The 21,214-nt window shown below is 45.1% G+C and overlaps 1 protein-coding gene and 1 pseudogene across 1 annotated transcript; one reads left to right on the top strand and one right to left on the bottom strand.

Moving 5' to 3' along the window:
• Positions 1-10,130: 10,130 nt before the first annotated feature.
• On the bottom strand, positions 10,131-13,887 carry LOC149121676 (endogenous retrovirus group K member 8 Gag polyprotein-like). Its single transcript, XM_089315607.1, has 2 exons — positions 13,803-13,887; positions 10,131-11,350 (listed from the first exon to the last, which is right to left on the bottom strand). The coding sequence occupies exons 1-2, from the start codon at positions 13,885-13,887 to the stop codon at positions 10,131-10,133; spliced, it is 1,305 nt and encodes a 434-aa protein (XP_089171733.1).
• Positions 13,888-15,971: 2,084 nt separating this feature from the next.
• Positions 15,972-18,558, top strand: LOC100359343 (transducin-like enhancer protein 1; annotated as a pseudogene).
• Positions 18,559-21,214: the final 2,656 nt, after the last annotated feature.

Here is a 21,214-nt window from a genome sequence, read left to right as displayed (position 1 = left end):
TATTAATTTTTAAAAATATTTTTATTAATTTGTTAGAGCAGGAGAGAAAAAGGAAGAAAGGAAGCCAGCCAGGGAATTGGGAGACAAAAGAGAGAAGAAAGAGAGTGCTCCCACCCATTGGTTCACTTTCAAAATGCTTGCAACAGCCAGGAATGGACCAGGACAAAGCGAGGAGTCCCAGGAATTCCTTCTGACTCTCTCAAAATCTCAATTTGATGGGAGAAGTATTCATTCATATCATTCATGGATTTCTTTAATTTTTGAACTTTTCTTTTTGTTTCTGAATAATCTGTTCATTAATTTTTGAATTCCATTTCAGGCATTCTATAAATCTCTTCATCTTCAAAGTCTAATATTGGAATGTTTTGGTATTCCTTTTGGGAAGTCATGTTGTCTTCCTTATTCTTGGTTTTTGAATTTCTGAGTTTATTTTTAGGCACTTGTGGAGACACTTGTTGGATCTTTCCTCTGATGGCTTTTATTTTTTCAACTATGCCTCTGTGGCTTCTGCTCTATTAGTGAATACCCAGATGCTTGAGCTGGCTGTGGCCTGGGGGATCTAGTCTGTGCTCCAGGATGGGGTGAGTATCCAGGGTGACACTCATGTTGGATGTTGGATGTTTCCCTTATTGTCAACAGAGGGGAAAGTATGATCACCTATGCTGGCATCATCACACCCTCCCCTCCTCTCTTCTAAGGTGATCAGTGCCTGATTGTTAAGCCTCAGTGGGTGTATCCTTCAGCCATGCTGATGCATGAGCTGCACAAAGGATCTGTGCAGTCCTCAGGATGAGCACAGATCCTCTGTGATATCCCACCCCAATCAGGGAGCTCAGAATGTGTGGATCTGTAAACAATGATTACCCAGAAACCCAGCAACACCCTGCACCCACTCAAACAGTCGCAGAGTTCACAGTGTCAGCCCATGGGGCAGGCACAGTCATGTTGTGCAGAGGATCCACTCTGCCCCACTAGCCTGGTCCTATTCATGGAGAGGCAGAGATGTTCACAGAGCCAGCTGCATGTGAATATTCTGCCTAGGCAATTTGAGCATCAGAGCCAGTGATATGTTGAGAGGCTCGGGGCACCTTGCACTTGTACATGGATGCCCAGCCCCTTGTCAATCATCCCAACAGACTCAAAGTCTATTGAGAACATGTATTTTTCCCTCTGGTAAAATCCCTGGATCCCAAACATGCATAATACATTCTGGCCGCAGCCTTACTTATTTCAAAATGATGCCTTCTGCCCGCCAGTTGCCGGGCACATGCAAGAGTTTCTGCATCCAATAATGATGTCAGAATGTCACTGTATCTGCACCCATTGCTGGGAGCTGGCAAAATGACATCTGTCTTTGCCAGTTGCTGAGCAAGTGCAGATGAGCTACTGTAGCTGATATGTACTTATGTATAAAATGACACCCAACCTCTTTCACCTGGTTGCAAGGCACTGTTGTGGGGAGGAAGCAGAGATGAGTGGAAAGAACAGTGCCCCCTTTTTTTCCTGGGTGAGCGTGCACCTCAGGGCTCCAGGCCAGACACAAAGTGTAGACCTCTAGGCTCTCACTCTGACTTTATCACCAGTAGCATGGGGTGCTGCAGTCTGATCTAACCTCACTCTACAAAGCTGATTCTTTCTCAGGCTCTCGGCTTCTGGGGTTGTGTGTTATGTCTGTGATTACTGCTGCACATCTACACCTTCCACACACAGATACACATCTTCTTCCTCAGAATCTCCACTGCAGTTTTTTTTTTTTTTTTTCAGGCAGAGTGGATAGTGAGAGAGAGAGACAGAGAGAAAGGTCTTCCTTTTTGCCATTGGTTCACCCTCCAATGGCCGCCACAGCCAGCGTGCTGCGGCCAGCGCACCGCGCTGATCCGATGGCAGGAGCCAGGTACTTATCCTGGTCTCCCATGGGGTGCAGGGCCCAAGCACTTGGGCCATCCTCCACTGCACTCCCTGGCCACAGCAGAGAGCTGGCCTGGAAGAGGGGCAACCGGGACAGAATCCGGTGCCCTGACCGGGACTAGAACCCAGTGTGCTGGCGCCGCAAGGTGGAGGATTAGCCTAGTGAGCTGCAGCGCCGGCCTCCACTGCAGTTTTATACGTAATGCTGTGAACTGTAGCCATCACTGTTATGGAACATAGGAACTTATTACTTTTATATCACTGCGTTTGGCACCTGTTATCCATACCATTTCTTTTCCCAACCCCTTCCTTTACTGTCTGTAGTTATAGCAATTACAAGTTAAGATGCATTAAGAGAACATGCGATATCTGTCCTTCTGTGTCTGGTTTATTTCACTTAATGATCTCCAGTTCCACCCATTTTGCAGCAAATAGCAACATTCCTTTTTTGTGTGATTGAGTGAATGTCTTCATGCATTCATCCATTGATGGACACCTGGTTTGGATCCCTATCTTGCCCAATTTGATTACTGCTATAGAGAACATGAGAAGGCAAGTATCTATTTGATATGTTAATTTCATTTCCTTCTGATTTATAACAAGGAGGAGGACAACTGCATCGAATGGTAGATTAGTTTTGAAACCTTTGGAGAACAATCATACTGTTCTCCATTATGCCTAAACTAATTTCCCTTCTCATCTGCAATGTAAAAAAGTTTTCTTCATATCCTCACTAGCATTTGTTATTTTTTTGACTTTTTAGAGTCATAGTGTTTGATTTGTGTTAACTTAATGGCTAGTGACATTGAACATGTGATCACATAGATTTTGACCATTTGTGTTTCAGCTGAGAAATGTCTAGTCACATCATTACTTATTTCTTAACTGTTATTTATTTATCTGTGAAGTTTTTCCAGTTCCATATGTATACTTTTTTATCTCTTTGTTTTTTTTTAAATATTATTTATTTATCTATTTGAAAGGCAGAGTTACAAAGAGGCAGAGGCAGAGAAAGAGAGACAGGTCTTCAATCTATTGGTTCATGCCCCAGATGACCGCAATGACTGGAACTATGCTAACACAAACCTGGAACCAGGAACTTGCTCCCAGTCTCCCTCTTGGGGATGGGGACCGAAGGACCTAGACCATCTTCTACTGCATTCCAGGCCATAGCAGAGAGCTGGATTGGAAGTGGAGTGGCCAGGACTTGAACCAGGGCCCATATGGGATGCGGGCACTGCAGGCAGCCACTTTACCCACTATGTCACAGCGCCGGCCCCCATATGTGTTCTAAGTTTCAATACATTGTCAGCTTCATGGTTTGCAAATATTTTTCCCATTTTGTTGGTTCTATCTTCATTCTGGGGATTGCTTCCTTTGCTGTGAAGAATCTTATTATATTAGTATCATCCAATTTATTTTTGTTTTTCTTTCCTGTGTGTTTGGTATCTTGCCCAAAAGCTATTGCCTATGCCAGTGTTTAATAGAATTTCCTCTATGTTTTGTCAGTTTTAGGTCTTATATTTAGATATTTTACTCATTTTAATTCATTTTTTATAGAGAGAGGTGGGAGTTCTAGTTTCATTCTTCTGCATATGGATATCTGCTTTCCTCAGGATCATTTATTAAAGAAATTGTTGTTTCTCCAGTGTGTTATTGGTGCTCAGTTGCCATATATATGTGAATTTATTTCTGAAATCTCCATTCTCTTACATTGGTGTATATGTCTGTCATGATGTCAGTTTAACAATACCTTTGAAGGTTGTCTTGAAATGAGATATTGTGGTACCCCCAGATTTTTCTATTTTTCAGAATTATCTTGACTATTTTGGCGGCTTTTTGGATTCCAAATGAATTTTTAAGGCTTTTTTTTTCTAGTTTGGTGAAGAATTAAATTAATGTCTTGATGGGAATTGCATTTATAAATTACTTTGGATGGCATGAAAAGTTTAATAATATGAATTTTTACAATCCATGAACATGAGAGATATTTCCATTTTTGTAACTTCTTTAGTTATTTTATCAGCGTTTTTTGATGTTTTAAACAAGATTTTATCTATTTGAAAGGCAGAGTTCCAGGGAGAGAGACAGATCTTCCATCCACTGGTTCACTCCCCACCTGGTTATAACCACCAGGGCTGGCTCCCCATGTGGGTGTAGGGGCCCAAGTACTTGGGCTATCCTGTGCTGCCTTCCCAGGTATATTAGCTGGGGGTTGGATTGGAAGTGGAGTAGCCTGGCTTTGAGCCAGCTCTTATATGAGATGCAGGTGCTGCAGGTGGTAGCTTAACCCACAAGGCCATGACAAAGACCCCTGTTTTGTTATATTAATTGCAAAGGCCTTTCAGATCTTAAATGTACTCCATAGTATTTTGTTTTCTTGTAGTTACTGTGAATCTGATTGTTCTTATAATTTCCTTCTAACAGCTTACTATCAGTGTGTAAAAATGCTACTGATTTTTATTATGTATTCTTGAAGATTACTGAATTCACTTGTCAGTTCTAGAAGTCTCTTCATGGAGCTGTTAGGTACCTGTATATAGAAGAACATGCCATCTGGAAATAGGAATCATTTGAATCCTTCTTTTGCTATTCTTTTGTTTTTAATTTCCTTCTCGTGCCTAATTGCTTTAACTAACACTTACAGTGGCATATTAATAGCAGTACAGAGTGGGTATCCTTTTCTGGATCCATATCTCAGAAGAAAAGCTTTCTGCTTTTCCTCATTCAATAGGTTGTGGGCTGTATCTGTCATATCTACTGAGACATAGTGGATAAAGTTGTTGCATGCAGTGCTGGCATCCCATGTGGGTGCTGGATTGAATCCAGGCTGCTCCACTTCTGATCCAGCTCCCTGGTAAAGCTTCTGGAAAAATTAACACTACATGATCCAAGTGCTTGTGTCCCTGCACCCATACGGGATTCCCAGTGATGCTCTTGGCTCCTGGCCTACCCCTGCTTATTGCAGCCATTTGGGGAGAGAACTAGCAGATGGAAGGTCTCTCTCCCAATTGTTTGAAATTTTATATTGTCATATTAGTAGATTTTTTACTATTGTGTTTTTCTGTATCCCTGAAAAAAAAAAACTTTAAATTTATTCTTCCTTTTTAGATACTCATTTATTTATTTGAAAGAGAGGCAGAGCCAGAGAGGTCTTCCATCCACCTAAATGGTCACAATGGCCGGAGCTGGGCCAATCCAAAGCCAGGAGCCTGGAGCTTTTCCAGGACTCTCACGTGGGCCATCTTCTGCTGCTTTCCCTGGCCACAGCAGAGAGCTGGATAGGAAGTGGAGTAGCTGAGAGACCCAAATTGGTGCCCATATGGGATGCTGGCACTGCCGGTGATGGTGGCTTTACTCATTACACAACAGCACCTGCCTTCAATTTATTTATTCTCTCATTCTATAAATCATTCCTTCCCTTTGTCGATGGATGATGGTTTTTCCTCAGATTCAGAACTCTTCTGCTTTCTTTCATTATTGTCGCGTCCCTCGACCAGCAAGGAAGACACGACCTGAACTCTTCTTCCAGCAGTTTATTCAGGAACCTTTTACAAACTTCTATTTCCGCCTCCTTTCCTCTCCCCTCCCTCTTATAGCCATCAGCGCACCAATCAAAAGCAGCCAAGTGGCAAGCATTGATTGGTACAGCAATGCGGAAGCCAGAAGGGAGCTCAGCCATCTCCTTATTAGGAGTTGTTTGTTTCTCGCCAGTCCTTCCGGGGGAAAGGAGCCGGCGCCATCTTTAGGGCGCCGTGCAATGGCTCCCCACAGTTCCCCCTTTTTGTTTTAGAACCAGGCATCTAAGGATTACAGGAGAAGGTAGGGGTCTGTCCCCCACTGCCAGGCATCCACCTGGAACACATCCTTTTCGCAGGGGTGGGATCTGGGATGCCAACCCACATGCAGACAGACTTGCCTTCCAGAGAACGTAATGGCTCGTTCTCTCCGCAGTGCTTTGCCTCGCACCCTGCACCCATGCCTAGCATTCAAGGAAGGCCAGCCATGCTTGCGGCGATTGTCCAGCCTCAAGGGCATAAAAGGCTTGAGCTATCATGGCCAATTCCCGCCGATGAGCTGTCCTCATCCTGCACAAACACCACAGGCAAAATAACACAACAAGTAACAGCAACCCCGTCAAAGCTCCAAGTCCCGCCCACTCCTTCAGGCTGGAGACAGCTGTGCGGATCCAGGATGACAATCCAGATGCGAAGGAGACATCCACACGCTTGGAGTTGATGGTGACCACGGCAAGGCGCAGTTGCTTCAAGGTGTAGTCAAATTCCGCGGACCAATTCTGCAAGAGCATCTGAGACAACTGTTTAGAGTAGTTTGCTGCCTGAGTCATGTTATCATACTGAACAGAGGTCACACACAACCCTGAAAATTTCCACTCACATTTATCCGGGGAGAAAATGTAAAGTATCCTTTCTTTGCCCAAATGTTATTGCGCCCTTGACATCCCGCCCACGGCAAGATACCATCCCCACGATTGCCATAGCAATGAGGGGCCCATCGTGGCTGAGAAGGAATGGTAGACCCCTGGTCCTTCTCCATGGCAGGCCACCATCCTGATATCCAGGAAGCATTGGCCAATCCAGTGGTTGTTGGAAAATCTACCCAGGCTGCAGATTTATTATACAACTTTATGCAAGAGCTATTTTCATAAGTAATATTATTACTAATCAAAAAACATAAACTGCCTTCTAAGGTGTAATTTCCTGCAGGTGCATATTGAGAATCTGTATCCATGGGCAAGTAAGGGACTCCCAAGGTAAGATTGGTGGCAAAAAAGCGAGGGAACACTTGAGCGTTGTACATCACCGGCATCGGCTTTGGGAATACTGATAGAATCCCCCATCTCTGCTCCGCCAGTGTCTGCTGCATTTGAGGCAGAAGTATCAAAAGCAACAGCAGGATTCTCTTCGTGGCAGACCCGCCTGACCGCTCGCTCCGGAACCCACACCGGGTCATGTTGATCCTGTGGAAAAACACAAACAGCACCTCGTGCCCATGCCAGCACGGGATCAGGGCCACGCCACTGGCCCATCAAGAGATCTTTCCATTTTACCAACCCAATACTTGGGTTTCCTTGTTGCTGATGCCTGTCCGCGGCTGAGTGCCCATGCACATCCAAATTTAAAAAATTAATTGTAAATAAGACTAAGGCAATTCTCTCTCTCGGGGTGTGGCTATAGCCAACTCCCCCTTTTTGTTTTAAAAGATATTCTTTCAGTGTGCGGTGTGCTCGCTCAATTATACCCTGGCCCTGAGGATTGTATGGCAATCCATGGACAAGTTGAACCTCCATTTTTTGGCAATAGGTGGTAAAGGTTTGAGATGTATAGGACGGGCCATTATCAGTTTTTAGCACCTGGGGTTTCCCCCAGGCGGCCCATGCATCCAGACAATGAGCAATCACCTGATGTGTAGATTCACCACTGAGGGGAGAGGCATACATAATGCCTGAGCACGTGTCCACTGAGACATGAACATATTTCAATTTCCCAAATTCCGATACATGGGTCACATCCATCTGCCATACTCTCCCAGGCAGTAACCCTCTAGGGTTTACGCCAACACTAGGTTGCACACGAGTAACAGCACAGTCAGCGCAATCAAGTACAATCTGTCTGGCATCTGCGCGGGAAAGATGAAATTTCTGCTGCAAAGCGTGCGCGTTGACATGAAAAGATTGATGGAAAGCTTTAGCAGCCTCTGCAGAAGTAGTAAAAAAGATGAATTCCTGTCTAGTACACAGGTCTACTCGCGCATTGCCTTCACATAAAGGACCAGGCATGCCTGTGTGGGCTCTAATATGCTGAGCAAAAAAGGGATTTTTCCGTGACCAAAGCAACTGCTGGGCTATATGTAATAGGGATGCAATTGGGCTAGAAGGTTTAATCGGCCCTGCGGTTTCCAATATCTTTAATGCGTTCACCACATATAAGGAATCTGACAACAAATTAAAGGCAAAAGAGCACTGCTTAAGGACCTCAATAACTATTTTTAACTCCACAACTTGAGGTGAGCCTGGCTGAAACTGATGAAATACCGGGTCATTACCCTCTACCATATAAACCCCACAGCCTGTTTTTGACCCATCCGTAAATATATTTGGAGCACCTAGTAATGGCTCAGCAGCTGTAATTTTTGGAAATACTACTGGATGTTCTTTAAAGAATTGTAACAATGGACTTTTTGGTAAATGATTGTCTATAAAGCCTGGGAACCCACAGCGAAACACTGCCCAATCATCTAAAAGAGCACATAGGACATTGACTTGTTTGGCATCATAAGGAACAATCACTTCACACGGCAATTTTCCAAAATATTGTAAACATTGTTGCAAACCTTCCAGTGCTAGCTTTGCCACCGCTGCCGGATAATACTCAATAGACTTGGCTGGAGAGCTCCTTGGATGTATCCACAAAAGTGGACCTTCCTGCCATACTAGCCCTGTAGGTTGGTTAAGCGTTGGGAGAATGCATAATGACAATGGCAGATTTTCATTCATTCTGCATAAGAATGCCTCCTGTAATTTCTTTTCTACCTTCTCTAGGGCCTCCCTGGCCTCCGGAGTTAAGCACCGCGGTGAGTCCAACGCCGAATCACCGCGCAAAATGACATAAAGTGGCTTAAGTTCATAATTGGGAAGATTCAAATAACCCCTAACCCAATTTATATCTCCTAATAATCTCTGAAAATCATTTAAAGTCTTTAAACTATCTTTGCGCAATTCCACCTTTTGAGGAACAATTTGAGTACTAGTTATGCGGGATCCCAGATAAGTTGCAATGCTTCCTTTTTGAACCTTTTCAGGGGCAATAAATAACTTCTTACTTTCTAACAACTGAATCAAATATGCAAAGCCATCATCTAATACGAATTCGTCTTTTGCTGCTAAGAGGATGTCATCCATGTAATGGATGCATTTTAAGGAAGAAAATCTCTTACGTAAAGGCCCAATCACTTGACCCACGAATAGCTGACACATTGTGGGGCTGTTAGCCATGCCCTGCGGAAGCACAACCCATTCATACCTCTGGTCAGGCTGCTCATGATTGCACGCCGGCAAGGTAAAGGCAAACCTTTCACAATCCTTTGTATGTAGGGGTATGGAGAAGAAACAGTCTTTAATATCTATTATTATTATGGGCCATCCCTGTGGAAGTGTAGATAGAAGAGGCAGCCCACGTTGCACAGGCCCCATGACCTGCATCTGCATATTAATAGCTCTCAAGTCATGTAGCAACCGCCACTTCCCTGATTTCTTTTTTATTACAAAAATAGGAGTATTCCAAGGTGATACAGAGGGTCTAATGTGTCCTAAATTCAATTGTTCTTGAACCAATTGCTGCGCTGCGACCAATTTGTCTGAGGACAGAGGCCACTGAGGAACCCACACTGGGTCCTCGTGCTTCCAAGTAATGGGAATACCTTTCTCAGCGGCCCCTATGAAAAACCCAGCCCTTGGTGAGGAGGCCTCTGCACTACTTCAGTGGGCTCATTTCTTCCTTGTAAGAATTTTCCTATTCCATAATTCGGATGGTGTCCCATATCCTTCATCAATTTTTGAGAAACACGGGAGTATTCATTACTTAATTTATAGTTCATGTCTTTCAAAAGGTCTCGGCCCCATAAAGAGATAGGTAAATCCAAAACATAAGGTTGCACTGTGCCTGAATGTCCCTCTGCATCCTCCCAGTGCAGCATTACTGCGTTCATCTCAGGAGTTTCTGAATATCCCAGTCCCCGAAGGGATTGTGAGGATGCCTGCTTAGGCCACTTTGGAGGCCAATCCTTGGAGGCGATGATACTACGGTCTGCACCTGTGTCTAGTAGGCCAAGAATGTCCTTTCCATTTATTTTTATCTTTAAGGTTGGTCTCTGGTCTAGTTCTAAAGACAAGAAGGTACAATCTATGCCTGTGGACCCAAAGCCTTCACTTCCTCGTTGTTTCTTTGATGCACTGAACTGCAAATGCTTGCTAGGAAGGATTACAAGTTGTGCAATCCTATCTCCTGGATTAATAGCTGTTATACCTCTAGGGGACTCAACCATGATTTTCACCATGCCAGTATAATCCGAATCTATGACTCCTGGATGAATTATGAGACCTTTCAAGGTAGAGGATGAATGTCCCAACAACAATCCCACTGTCCCTTCCTCTAGGGGTCCCTGAAAGTCTGACTCAATGGCTTGCACTCCCATTTTTGGTGTCAGTACGAGTCTGGCGGTGGCACAGAGGTCCAGGCCTGCGGAGCCTGCAGTGGCTCTCCGTGGTCTCTGGGATGTCTGAAGCTGGGCCACTGACTTTGCCTCCCCTGCTGCTGGTCCTGATGGGGGCCCTGATGCTGACTCTCGAATGCCCCATATATTTGCGGGCCCTGGGGACGAGGGCCCCGCTGCCCGTTTTTTGGACGCGCCCCACCATTGCCAGAAGCAAGGACGTTGCCGTCAATGTCCTTTACCGAGCGGCATTCGTTGGCCCAGTGCTTTCCCTTCCTGCATTTTGGACAAATTCCTGGTCCTTCCTGTCTTTGTTCTTTGCCTCTTCCCCTTTGTGGACATTGCCGCTTCATATGTCCCATTTTTCCACAGCTGAAACATGCTCCAGCGTTCCCTGATCCCCTATTGCCCTTCGTGATTTGAAGGACTGCTGCAGTGAGGCCAGTGTTGGATAGCGGCCCTCCTATTTCCCTGCATTGTTTTATCCATACCTGAAGCCCTTTGCTCTTCCATGGTGTTATAGCGGCTCTGCATTCCTTAGTGCACTGCTCAAAAACCAACTGTTCTATCAGCGGCATGGCGCGATCTGGATCTCCAAAAATCCTACCCGCAGCTTCCACCATGCGCGCTACAAAGTCTGAAAACGGCTCGGTGGGTCCCTGTGTAATCTTTGTCAAATTCCCACTTACCTCTCCTCTGTTGGGTATAGACTTCCAAGCCTTGATGGCTATCATGTTAACTTGTTCATACACTGCATGTGGGTAACCTGTCTGCTGGTTAGCGAATCTCCCTATGCCTAGCAGCATATCTCTGTCCCAATGTGGATTCCCTGCCGCTGCATTTTCTGCCGCTTGTTCATTGGCAAAGTCAATCAGGAAAGCTCTGAAGTCTAAGTATTGTCCTGGTGACAATGCAGCACGAGCCAACCCGCTCCAGTCATTTGGAGTCATGCAGTATCTTTGAAGATTTTCTACTTGAGCCAGCGTGAAAGAGCCGCTGATGCCATAGGCTCTTACTGACTCCGCTACTGATTTGATTATCTTTATGTCGAGGGGTTCCTCATACCTCTGCCCTTGCGGATCTTGGAAGACAGGATAGGCACTTAACAACTCCGCACCAACCTGTTTCCAGACTCCCGGACAGAAAGTCCGCCCTCTTCCTTGCGCGGATAGAGGCTCATACTGAGGAGGAGAGGCTTCAGGCTCCTCCCCTAAGTTCCCCTGGAAAGTACCATGCTTAAGTTCCTTTTTTCCTTTTAGTTGCAACTTCCTCATTTGCCGATTTAATTCCCGTACTTGCTTTATATCAGACTCTTTATTATCACCACACTCTTCAGACTCACTACTGCTTTCTGAGCTACTTTCTGCACTAGAACTACTTACTAAGGAGGGGCTGCGCAACTCGGAAAGATCGGGGTACAGTTTTTTCCTAGTTCTTTTCTGACTCTCCTTCAAAGTTTTCCCTTTTTCACTGGCAGCTCTCTTGGAGCGCTCTTCCTGAAGCTCCTCCAAGGCAGCTTGACCGCTCAGAATAGCTTCACTACACTGCTCATCCTCGAGGCATGCTCGCACTAACTTCCATATTGGTCTCACTCCCCCTTCAAGATTACCCTGTTCAAATGCAAAATCCAAATCCCTACCTAGTTTGTCCCATGAAGGGATAGTAAGGCTTCCCAAAACCCCATACCAGGGTGCAATGGTATCGCAGTTACGTAAAAACCTATGCAACGTACTGGGCTTAAGTTTCAAACCGTTTTCTCGAAGCAGCGCATTCAGCGCCAGAAAAATTTGATGGGACTGTGAATTACCCATCGTCAAAAATTGCGCTCTTTCCCTGGCCACGGGTCAGAGCTCCTTCTGCTTTTGTCGCAGAACTTCCTCTGCTTTAATCGCAGAACTACCCTCCCGCTATTATCGCAGGACTGCCCGCTCTTATCGCGGATCCCCACCTTATTTTCCTGGGGGACTTACCAGCGCTGCCCTGACTGCAGGAAGTTCTGAGTTTGCGTTCGAGATGTTCCCCGTACGGGCCACCAGATGTCGCATCCCTCGACCAACAAGGAAGACACGACCTGAACTCTTCTTCCAGCAGTTTATTCAGGAACCTTTTACAAACTTCTATTTCCGCCTCCTTTCCTCTCCCCTCCCTCTTATAGCCATCAGCGCACCAATCAAAAGCAGCCAAGTGGCAAGCATTGATTGGTACAGCAATGCGGAAGCCAGAAGGGAGCTCAGCCATCTCCTTATTAGGAGTTGTTTGTTTCTCACCAGTCCTTCCGGGGGAAAGGAGCCAGCGCCATCTTTAGGGCACCGTGCAATGGCTCCCCACACATTATCTTCTCTTTAAGCCATTTCATTCACTCTTAAGGCTTCAAGAATTACTAAAATTGTGCTACTTCTTAAACCTTGTTAAGTATAAATTAAATAAATCTAAATGTGATATACATTTTGATATCATTTTAATGACTCATGGCTTCTTAAATTCTATAAAAACAGTATTTTGGAGTCTGTTAACAAGTATGCTTGTATAAATTGTAGATATACAGCATATGAAGCAATTATCAGTAGCCCCATGCTTATAGAAGCTCAATTCACAATAGCTAAGATATGGAATCCATCCAAATATCTATCAACTTAGGACTGCATAAAGAATTTGTGGTACATATCTATGATGAAATACTACTTAGCATTGCTTCTCAGCCTTTTGGCTAAGATCAAGTGAAATACTACTTAGCCACAAAAACAGTGAAATCCTGATTTCACAACAAAAATGGATGCAATTGGAGATCATTATGCTCAGTGATTTCAGCTAAATATCATGTTTTATCTGATTTATGTTAATGTACAGCATCCAAAAATGTAATGTATATTAACAAAATTTACATTTTGGGATTTGATGATTGTTTATAGTCTTTATGTATACTCCTGAGAAACAGTGCTTTTTCTACTTACTACTTGTTGAATTCTATATTTAGTGGAAGGTTAAGCTTGTGAATATGAAGTAAATTGGAAGTATGTCATTGCAAAAAGTCAAAGACAAATAAGGAAGGGAGAGAGAGGGTGGGAGTGAGGGAGGTTAGAAGGATAGGTGGTGTGGGGAATCCCACAGGAGTCCCAAAAAGAGTTATGGAGCACCACTAACCCAAAAAGAAAGAGAAAAAGCAAACTAAAATGAGTTACTTAGACTAATAGTACTAAACACCAGGAAAAAGCAAACCAAAATATAGTTACTTAAGCTAATACCACTGAGCACCAGGAACTGCCCAGACTATCTGCCACAAACAGACCTAGCTGGTAAGCAAGATAAGAACAGGGGAACATTACATCATAAAGAAGCAGCCAACCAGCTGGCCACTACATTTCTTCACCCACAGTACTGCCTCACAATTGGTCACACCCAGAAGACTTCTAACATACCACTGGCCAAACCTAAAAACTAACATTTGGTTGGTGACACCCAAAAAGGATGAGCCTGTGATTGATGATGCCCTAGAGAACAATCACTGCCCACCTACCCCAGAGTGGGATAAAAAACCAGCCTCACAACTGCTCTCCATCCTCTTGGGGAACCATGGCTTATTGCGAGTGATTACCAATTGAATCCACTGCATCCTTCTGAAATTCTGCCCGAGACTTCATTTGGCCAAAACTGCTGGATCCAACCTTTCCTTTCTGTTGCCAGAGACGGCATCGACCCCCAGGGTGACAACATTGGTGACTTCTCCAACCCTTCACATTCGCCATTCATCTTAGAACTCTGAGCCTACTGCCCAGAGTGCCAGTCATTCCACGACTACAGCCCATAAATGACTGTTCTGAGATATGTCTCTCTGAGTGGTAATGGAGACTTTGGACTCTGGACTTTGGACTTTGACTTTCATGACCAAGATACGATCCTTGAGAACGCAGCATTCATATTATGCCCTTAGCCATGATTGTTTAAATTGATTATGATTTATATTTATTACTATTGCTAGACATTTTTTAAATTGTCTTACTCCTAAATGTGTGTTATGACCTATGGACTAATGATGTATTGAGTGGTATTGACCTTTAAGTGTGTGCACTGAATATATGATATATATGTAGAGAGAGAGAGGTATTGAACAATAAATTATATTGAAAAGACTATCATGATTCTGTGTGATTCTTCCCTGTGCTCCGACATGTACATTAGTCTTGTCAAGCTGTGTGATAAATGGTGCTCGCGACAGTTGGGAAGCATTATTTTCATAAAACTGCATAAAAATACATGAAATATGTTCTCTTTATATAAATTTTTAAAATTAATTAAAAATTATTCATCTATGAAAAACAATTCAAGATTACTTCAAAGTAACTAAGGGCAGAAGTTCTATATGTAAAGACAAACAGAAAAGGAAAAAGTGAAAACAAAAATAAATTTAAAAATTTAAAAAGAAAAAAATATATGAAATAGAATAAAAAATTATGTGAACTTTTGTTCTTGAATATTTTTAAGGGATTGTTTCAAATTAAATGTAGAGGCCCAGGTTTCCCGCAGGCTCAGAGCTCACGGCCCCCGCCCAAGCGGGGCTGGGCGGGGCCGGCGCTGGTTAGCTCTGGAGTGTGAAACCACGTGTTAAAGTAACAGGTGCAACAGGCGCGGGCGGCGGCGGCAGCGGGTACCCGGTGCCCGGGTCCCCGAGGCAACAGATTGCGCCACTCCCCCCCGCCCCGCAACCCCCCGCCCCCGCCCTCGCTTGGCCAGGCGAGACCGGAGCCCTCAGCCCGGACCTCAGCTGGCCCGCGCGCGGAGACCCGAGTCCCCCGGGATTACTCGGACTCGTCGGCGGAGTTTGCCCACAGGGGCGGGAGGCCGAGCGACGGAGCGCACTCCTGCACCATCTGGTGGATGTCGTTCCTCGGGTCTTGAGGGAACTTTGCAGCGGGCTGGAGCGCCCTTCACGGAGAGACAGACGAGGGGATGGAAAGGAAGAAGGCCGAAGAAGAAGGAGTGGCCGTGCGGGGCGAGTACGCATGGGTTACGGCGCCCTGATGCGCCCGGAGCTGGAGGAGCAGCGGGTGGCTCCGGGACTGCCCTCCGTGGAGTAGCTCTGTGGGGCCACGAGAGTTTGTGCAACCGCGGAGAACACCGAGTGCCGGTTGCACGAGGCGCACCCTCCGCACTTTGCTCGCATTGTCATCCGTTGCTCCCCGGCCCATGCTGAGGCTTCGGGCCACCGGGCTCCGAGCCTCCGCTTCGGCTCTGAGATCGCTCCCTACTGCTTCCCACGAAGAGTGCCTGACTCCGGGGCTCAGCCGGGACCCGCGGGGGTCGGCCCGGAACGCCGCCCCGTGTGTGTGTGTGTGTGTGTGTGTGTGTGTTTGGTGAGCCCTGCAGCCGCGGGAGAAAACCTGGCGAGGAGACCGAGCAGAAGAACAAAGGAAAGCAGCCCGCCTGGATTTGTTTGCCCGCGACGGGCGCCGCTCATGCGGATCGCCCAAGGGGAGCTCAGCTTGAGTCGCCGCGCCTCCACTTCACCGCCTCGGGCGTCTGAGGCCCGTGGGTTGGAGTGCAATCGCTGTTTGTTCTCCAGCCTGCACCCGCGGCGCCGCGCAGGTCCTTGGCGCAGCTGGGCCCGGGGTGTCCTGAGATATGGCCCTGAGGGCAGGAGCCCGCACCAGTGGGAGCAGGAGCAGGCAGGGGCGCTGAGTGGCCGGTGCGTCTCGCCGAGCGCTTCTGCGTGCGTGGCCAGCGCGCTCCCAGCTTCTGCCCGGCTGCATTGTCCTCAGCGGGATTAAAGTTGGAAATTGAGGGGAGAATTCAGTTGCCGGGGAACAGAGCTGGGGCCTCCCTCCGCCAGAAGAGCAATGTTTTCCCAGAGCAGGCACCTGCTGCACCAGGCTGCAGGCCAACCCTTTAAGTTCACTATCCCTGAGTCCCTGGACAGGATTGATTAAGGAGGAATTCCAGTTCCTGCAGATGCAGTATCACAGCCTTAAATTGGAATGTGAGAAACTGGCAAGTGAAAAGACAGAAATGCAGAGACACTATGTGATGTATTATGGAATGTCATATGGATTAAACATGGAAATGCATAAACATACTGAAATCGCCAAGAGACTGAATATGATATGTGCACAAGTCGTCCCATTTCTGTCTCAGGAACATCAACAACAGGTAGCTCAGGCTGTCCAACGTGCCAAACAGTTGACCATGGCAGAGCTGAATGCCATCATTGGGTAGCAGCAGTTGCAAGCTCAGCATCTTTCTCATGGCCACGGAGCCCCAGTGGCCCTAACACCTCACCGTTTGGGACTACAGCCTCCTGGAATCCCTCCCCTCGGGGCAGCACTGGCCTCCTCACGCTATTGAGTGCTCTCTAAGTGGGCAATCTCACTTGTCAATAAAAGATGACAAGAAACACCACGGGGCAGAGCATCACAGAGACAGAGAGCTGGGCACAAATAATTCCCTCTTGGACTCAGACGGTCTAAGAGGCATATATAAACGCAGAAATGCGCCTGGATTTTCCAATGACATCAAGAAAAGGAAGTTGGTTGATAAGGACTCCAACCACTTGTCATAGTGATGGTGACAAAAGTGACGACAACTTAGTTGTGGATGTGGCTGAGGACCCTTCCTCTCTCTGAGCAAGTCCTGCCCATTCACCCCAGGAAAGTGGAATCGACAGAAAACGCCTGCTAAAGAAAGATGCCTCAGCCAGTGTCGCCGGCTCAATAGGCTAATCCTCCACCTGTGGCGCCAGCACACCGGGTTCTAGTCCTGATTGGGGCACCAGATTCTGTCCCGGTTGCTCTTCTTCCAGTCCAGCTCTCTGCTGTGACCTGGGAGGGCAGTGGAGGATGGCCCAAGTCCTTGGGCCCTGCACCCACATGGGAGACCAGGAGAAGCACCTGGCTCCTGCCTTCAGATCAGCGTGGTGCACCAGCGGCAGCACGCTGGCCGTGGACGTTGGAGGGTGAACCAACGGCAAAGGAAGACCTTTCTCTCTGTCTCTCTCTCTCACTGTCCACTCTGCCTGTCCAAAAAAAAAAAAAAAAAAAGAAGAAGAAGAAGAAGAAGAAAGAAAGATGCCTCAAGCAGCCCAGCATCAAAGAAATGAGTTTGCATGTAAAAGCCAGCATGCCTGTTCTGAAATTTACCACGAGGACTCCACGGAGCAACATGCCAACGCCAGGCACCAGCACCACTGAGTCCAGGCCTTGGCAAGCCTCCCATGGAGCCCATTGTCAACCAAGTAGCAGCTGGTTTGAGGATGCCCCTGGCAGTGCCTGGCCCATACCCTGCCCCACGCCGGCATGAATGGCGTGCTGACCAGCCCCAGGGCAGCCTATGCCAGTTTATACAACATGTCTCCACAGATGAGTGCTGTAGCTGCCATGGCCACTGTGGTGGCCTACAGGCACTCCCCCATGGTTGGCTGTGATCCGCCCCCTCACATGAGATTCCCCACCATCCCTCCAAACCTGGTGGGAATCCCCAGGGGAAAACCTGCATACTCCTTCCACATGACGGTAGATGTCCAGATGCAGCCCTTCCCCATCCCTCCCAAAGCCTTCATCGGACCTGGGATTCCCCAACACCCTCGTCAGATCAACACCCTCAACCATGGGGAGGTGGTGTGCGCCGTGACGATCAGCAACCCCACGAGACACGTGTACACGGGTGGCAAGGGCTGCGTCAAGGTCTAGGACATCAGCCACCCTGGCAACAAGAGTCCCGTTTCGCAACTTGACTATCTGAACAGAGATAATTATATTCGTTCCTGTAAATTGCTACCTGATGGCTGCACTCTCATGGTGGGAGGGGAAGCCAGTACTTTGTCCATTTGGGACCTGGCGGCTACCACCCCATGCATCAAGGCAGAGCTGGCGTCCTTGGCCCCTGCCTGCTACGTGCTGGCCATCAGCCCCGATTCCAAGGTCTGCTTCTCCTGCTGCAGCGACAGCAACATCGCCGTGTGGGACCTGCACAACCAGACCTTAGTGAGGCAATTCCAGGGCCACACAGATGGAGCCAGCTGTATTGACATTGCTAACGATGGCACAAAGCTCTGGCGGTTTGGACAACAGGGTCAGGTCGTGGGATCTGCGCGAAGGGCAGAAGCTGCAGCAGCAGGATCTTCTCCCTTGGATACTGCCCAGTGAGGGAGTGGCTGGCCATGGGCATGGAGAGCAGCAACGTGGAAGTCTTGCACGTGAATAAGCCTGACAAGTACCAGCTGCACCTCCACAGCTCCCCCTGAAGTTTGCCTATTGTGGTAAATGGCTTGTGAGTACTGGAAAAGATAACCTCCTCAATGCTTAGTGGACTCCTTATGGAGTCAGAATATTCCAGTCCAAAGAACCCTGGTCTATGCTGAGCTGGGACATCTCGGTGGATGTGACTGGCTCAGAGGACAAGAAGGCTACAGTCTATGAAGTCATCTACTGAAAACATTATGTGGTTTCACATTTATAGTTGAATTAGGCCAAAATGTTTTGAATTTGTAGAAATAGAAAAATTGTAATTTTCAAGAGAAAAAAAAAACACAAAAACTTATTTCCAGACTTTGACATGAGACGACTTTGGGTCTACAAAGAGTAGATGAGGAGTCTGTCCATCCAGCCAAAGGTCAGCCATCTACCCAAACTGAGAGGGGTACCAAGGCCATGTGGACAGAGGGCTGAGGAGCAGAACCAGCTGGTCGCCATGGAGCCTGCTGCTGCCTTTTGGGCACTCCATCAATCATGACTGCCAGAGTGTGAGATAATCTTTCTGTTTCTTGCAGTTCACCTCATGTTCTGTCCTTTGTAGAGCAGTGGTGTCTCCAATGAACTTGTTTCCTGGTTTTGCATCTTGTGAAAAATTTTTTTGTGTTTTTGTTGAAGGTTAAACATTTGTATAAATTATAAATATATTTGGTTTATTATAGTAAAGGTTTTATTACCAATGAAAACAAATTAAATGTAAAAAGTTAAAATATAATAAAAAACATGAAGTATTATTTTAAAAATGTTTTAAAATGTAAACATAAAAAGTGTTTTAATAAGTAAAACTGTGGAATACAAGAGATATATTTTGACTAATCATAGTAATTATCTTACAAATAAGTAAAAATACATTAACAGTTTGTAAAAAATGAAAGCTTTTGAGAAATTGTGTTGACAGTGATTAAATAAAATATGTTATCTATTTCTAAACTTAAGCATTAGTATCAAAAGTACACTGACATAAAACTAAAATTTAATCTCCTGTTTAAAAGCAACAAGATTCCTATGCCTATTCCAGCACGTATCTGTTTCCAAACCTTTTTGCCTTCTAAATCTATTTAGTTAAAAGCAAATCAACATTAGTTAAGAAGTTCCTAACAGGTTCTGTATGTTTATTGCTTCATTTAAATCTTTACAGTGACAAAATAGGACACATTTTCCAATTGTGTAACTATGTAAACTCTGGCACAGTGATTTTAAATATCTTCTCCCAATGTCATGGAAAGCATAAATATTAGAGTCAGAATTCCAATTCTGAATCCTAAGCTCAAGCTATTTCCACTGAATCATATTTCATTCCTGCCTCGTGTAACTGTCCTAAAATGTCCTAAAAACAGGGAAATCAACTGAAAAGTCACAATATGAATGGTTTCCTGCATTAAAATCAATAATACATACAATATTAATCTGTTTGAATTATTTCCTGAAAAATAACATCATGTGAAAACACTGGCGATAGGCATAAATTCTACATTCTGTCAGCCGCTCCTCTGGTAACTAGTTGTGTGACCAAAAGTATGTTACTGAACCTGTCTGGGACTCAACACCCTCACCTCTAAATTGAAAAGGGTTAGATAAGATACTAGGATATCATCACTCCAAAATATTCTATAATTTTTCTATTTTCTTTCCAGACATATTTTGTGTCTGGAAAATTTTTCCCTCACATATCATAAAGTTAGCTTCTTTTTCCTCCAGGTTACATCCTTTCTGAGAATGTAATCTTTCTGCAAATCCATTCTTTAACTTCATAAGATTATCTTAGATGAAACTGCCATGAACATAGCCCACAGAATTAAATAGGTAAAAAGGAAAACTTTCAATTCAATCATATTTGGTTAGATGTTCATCATTTCCCTGTCTTTTCATAACCCAATTCTTTGGTCTGCTTTATTATATTACAAAAAAGAATCATATCATCCTGTCTACAGCATATTAGACTTGACAGCTAACAATAATAAGTATGAGTTATCAGTAAGTATCTCTTGATATAACCTTGTGAATGTTAATATACATTTGCTTACAAATGGTCAACTTGTGGTAAATATACAATCTGTTGTTTAATCATTATTTTAAATAATAAATCTTTTCCAAAAATCTGATTTTAGTAGAAATAGTAGAATTCTTAGAAGTATTAACATTAAGAATAAAATTTTGTGCTTTCATCATTAGATATAAAATAAAGGAACCTTAGTAAAATGTTGCTAACAATGATTAAAATGGCAATGTACATTAAGACAAGATGCCTTAAAGACAAGGGAAATAGTTTGAAGCCTTTAAAATAAAGCATAGTCTTACTTTTTCCTAAGGCCCTCTTTCCAGTGAGTAAAAATGAATATAATTCCTCTTTCTGTGTACAAAAAAGGGGGGGGACAGTAATTTATATCACCACAGTGAACTAGCATCAAATGTTCTAGAACATTTCTTTAATTCACATGGGGTTGATTAGGAACAGAAGAGTCCTTACTTCCAGATAAGTAGTGTATGTGGACAGTTATTCCAAAGTGAACCCATTTTAATCCTGTCCACCAAGACCCCAGAAGTGACTGCATTTCTCACCATGCCATGCAGACATATTATCTCAAAAATATTCTTTTTTAAAAAAGATTTCTGATACATTGTTCTTTTAAAAACAGATCCCCAAATTACAGTGATTATTCTTTGTTCAGAACAGGAGAGGCAAAGATAAGGCTCATTATTCCCTATAAGTTCTGATGTTGAGAAGGGGAAAGGAGGTACCTCATCGTATTTTGTTGGCAGAGAAACGAAGGCACCCAAAGATTGAGGGGCCTGTCCATGGTTCAGTGGCCCATAATCAGGTGAGCTGTTAGCACAGA

Source organism: Oryctolagus cuniculus, chromosome 16, assembly GCF_051225735.1.
Source record: "Oryctolagus cuniculus isolate XC-2025 breed Fujian yellow rabbit chromosome 16, ASM5122573v1, whole genome shotgun sequence".
Taxonomy (NCBI): Eukaryota; Metazoa; Chordata; class Mammalia; order Lagomorpha; family Leporidae; genus Oryctolagus; species Oryctolagus cuniculus.
The sequence above is the reverse complement of the archived record's forward strand: the minus strand, read 5'-3'. Positions and strand labels throughout refer to the sequence as shown.

Coding starts and splice junctions, on each gene's coding strand:
- LOC149121676 (XM_089315607.1), bottom strand. CDS start 13,887: ATGAATGGCGAATGTGAAGGGTTGGAGAAGTCACCAATGTTGTCACCC. Junction 11,351..13,802: donor TCTGGCAACAGAAAGGAAAG/GTTGGATCCAGC, acceptor AGGGGAACTTAG/GGGAGGAGCCTGAAGCCTCT.